This window comes from Panthera pardus, unplaced genomic scaffold (genome assembly GCF_024362965.1).
Source record: "Panthera pardus isolate Hobbes unplaced genomic scaffold, ASM2436296v1 HiC_scaffold_13, whole genome shotgun sequence".
Taxonomy (NCBI): domain Eukaryota; kingdom Metazoa; phylum Chordata; class Mammalia; order Carnivora; family Felidae; genus Panthera; species Panthera pardus.
In genome coordinates, this window is record NW_026526688.1 from 16,248,281 (window position 1) to 16,251,363 (window position 3,083).

Sequence of the window (3,083 nt, forward strand, 5' to 3'; positions counted from 1 at the left end):
GTCAGGGAGTAGGGGGGAGCGTCGCGTGCCAGAGACCGGCGGGAGGGGCGAGGCGAGGCGGGAGCCTCGTGTGCCAGCCGCAGCCCCACACCTGCCGGGATGTCCGGACAAATAAAGCGGTGTAAACAAAAAGGGGGGAGATGGACGTGTCACCAAGTCGTGTGAGAAAAGCCTGGGAACAAACGGGGCGCCTCCGTCTCCAAGAGCTCTCCCTTGAACCCGGCGGAACAGCCTATTAAAGGCTTACTTAATTACTTTAATGACTCTGGACAGGCTTTAAAACGCACTCGGCGCTGGGACTGCGGGCTTGCTGGGATTTGTAAACAGGCAATCGTGTGAGACTCAGCGGTGGGACTAAAGGAGGCGACACTGTTTTTGTGAGGGTCCTCGCCCCCCGGTGCCCGCGGCCGCTGCGCCCCTGCGCTCTGCGCCTGCTGCAGGCGCTCGCTCGCCCGCCGGCCCCAGTTTACCGCCTCCTTTTCCCGCCGGGGCTGTTGCCATGCAAATGTTATTCCCCCGCCGATCACGTGTCCTTTGAAGGGCCACGTGGATTAACAAAGCTGATCTGCCCCCAGCTCGCCCCCCTCGGCTGCTAATTTTTTTTTCTTAACTTCTTTAAAACTGATCTCGAATGCATACATCCCCCCAAACGCAGCTCCCCTAATCCTATGGAATAATTCAACTCGTGAATGCACTTGGAGCCCTAGATGACCGCTTTATAAGGCAGCCCCTCGGAGTTGGGAGGCTGCAGTCTACCTGGGACACTCGAGGAGGCACACGAGGCGGAAAGTGGACGGGTGACTCGCGCCACCGCCTCTCCCGAGGGCGCGTCCTGACCAGGATGTCAGACAAGCTTAAGGAACGCAAAGTGAGTCGGCTGAGCCCAGATAGCCCTTGCGCCCCACTGGTGGGGGCGTCTGACTCCCGGAGCCGCCACCTGGCTGGACCGACGGCAGGGACGTGGCACACGGGACTCTCGTGCGGAGGAAGCTTGAGTGGTTTGGGCGAGGAACGAGGACAGAGAGAGGAGCTTCCTCAACTCGGGAGGCCGGTGGCCACCTCCCCAGGGCCCTGGCGCTCAGCTGGACGGCGTGGCCCAAGCCGGGCCGGCGGGCGGCCGGAAGAGGAGCGCACTGGTGCGGGCGTGAGAGGGCAGAGCTCCTCTGACCCCCGTCCGGGGGGGAGTCCCTGGGCCGCGTTGGGGGCTGGGAAGACCGTTGACGCGCAGCTGCAGCCATGCCTTTGACGACTCCCTGGGCAACACTATCCTAAATGTTCAAACCTCTGTTCGCAGAGAACCCCTGTTTCCCACAAAGTGATAGAAAAGCGGAGGAGGGACCGGATAAACCGCTGCTTGAACGAGCTGGGCAAGACGGTACCCATGGCCCTGGCGAAGCAGGTAACGTCAGAGGCCGAGCTAACAGAGCCAGGCGCTGGGGATCCTCAGCTGCCACGCTCGGCAGGGATGCAGGGAGTCTGGAGACGGAGAGGCCTTTGCTGCGGCCTCTTCTCTCCGGGGATCGAGCGCTGGGCGAGCCCCAGGCGGCCCTCGCGCGGATCCGCCCCAGCGCCTGCTCGCTGCCCGGGACAAAGCCGTGCACCCAGCCTGCCCAGGTTGGCTTGCGCTCGCTGGGTCGCTGCGAGGAGCTCTTCCTCCTTTTGCAGAGTTCCGGTAAGCTGGAGAAGGCGGAGATCCTCGAGATGACCGTTCAGTACCTGAGGGCCCTGCACTCCGCTGATTTTCCCCGGGGAAGAGAAAAAGGTGGGCGCGGGTTGGACAAAGGGGAACCTGGGCGGGGAGCGTTCGCCACACTGGCACTTGGGGCCGGGAGTGGGGGTCAAAGGGTCCTCGTGAGAGGTCTCCACTCTGGACGCGGCCCGAGGGGGTTGGGGGCGGGCCGAGGTTCTACGTAAGCAAGGGGACAGGAGGACAGGTTTCTGGGGATGCTGGTTCTGTCCCCTCCTCTCAGGTGGGGAAGGGTGGGGGTCAGGCTCTTAAGGAAAAAGAGTTATTTTGCTTTCGCTGTTCCGGTCTCCAGACTGGGGGTAAGGGCGGACAGGCCTCAAATGGGATCTCGGGCCAGAAAACGTGACGGGAGGGTGCCTCGGGCTCCCGGTGGGGAAGGGGCTGCTCACGGTTTGTTTTTTCCTTCCTGCGGGTTTGCTCGCCGCTCCAGCAGAACTGCTAGCAGAGTTTGCCAACTACTTCCACTACGGCTACCACGAGTGCATGAAGAACCTGGTGCATTATCTCACCACCGTGGAAAGGATGGAGACCAAGGACACCAAGTACGCGCGCATCCTCGCCTTCCTGCAGTCCAAGGCCCGCTTGGGCGCCGAGCCCGCCTTCCAGCAGCTGGGTTCGCTCCCGGAGCCGGATTTCTCCTATCAGCTGCACCCAGCGGGGGCCGAGCTCACGGGCCACAGCCCCGGGGAGGCCTCCGTTTTCCCGCAGGGCGCCGCCCCCGGGCCCTTTCCCTGGCCGCACGGCGCGGCCCGCAGCCCGGCGCTGCCCTACCTGCCCGGCGCGCCGGTGGCGCTCCCGAGCCCCGCGCAGCAGCACAGCCCCTTCCTGACGCCCGTGCAGGGGCTGGACCGGCACTACCTCAACCTGATCGGCCACGCCCACCCCAACGCCCTCAACCTGCACCCGCCCCAGCACCCCCCGGTGCTCTGACGCCGCCTCGCCCGCCAGGGTTCTCCGCGCGCGCCCGGCGCCACGTAGGAAAAACACCGTACGTTGTACAGATGTAAATAGTGTGCCGACAAAAAAGCTGGGTGGGGGAAGGTCAAGAGCAAATTAGTCTCCTGAAGGATCTCCCCCTGGCAATAAACGTTTTCTGATAAAGACCCAAGAGATGGATTTCTTTGTTACCTTCTGCTCTTCCACAACCACCCTCGGAGGTGCCCGAGGGCGAGCGCCTGAGAGGGCCCAGGTGACGGTCATCAGTACTTGGGGGCGGGAGGCGCTGCGAGGTGCGGGGGGGGGGGGGGAGCCTAAACGGAGCGTCGCTTCGGGGCGGGAATTCGGGGCTCCCTCCCCTCACCCGACTGGAGCGCGTCTTGGGCATTTGCCTCAAGGG

General features: G+C 63.7%; 1 protein-coding gene across 1 annotated transcript; it reads left to right on the forward strand.

Moving 5' to 3' along the window:
- Window positions 1–1,246: 1,246 nt before the first annotated feature.
- HELT (helt bHLH transcription factor) lies at window positions 1,247–2,848 on the forward strand (the record flags this gene model as incomplete). Its single annotated transcript, XM_019422160.2, has 3 exons — window positions 1,247–1,399; window positions 1,666–1,762; window positions 2,178–2,848. Coding segments are annotated over 3 exons (750 nt in total), but the record flags the coding sequence as incomplete, so codon positions are not given.
- Between the last annotated feature and the right edge of the window lie 235 nt (window positions 2,849–3,083).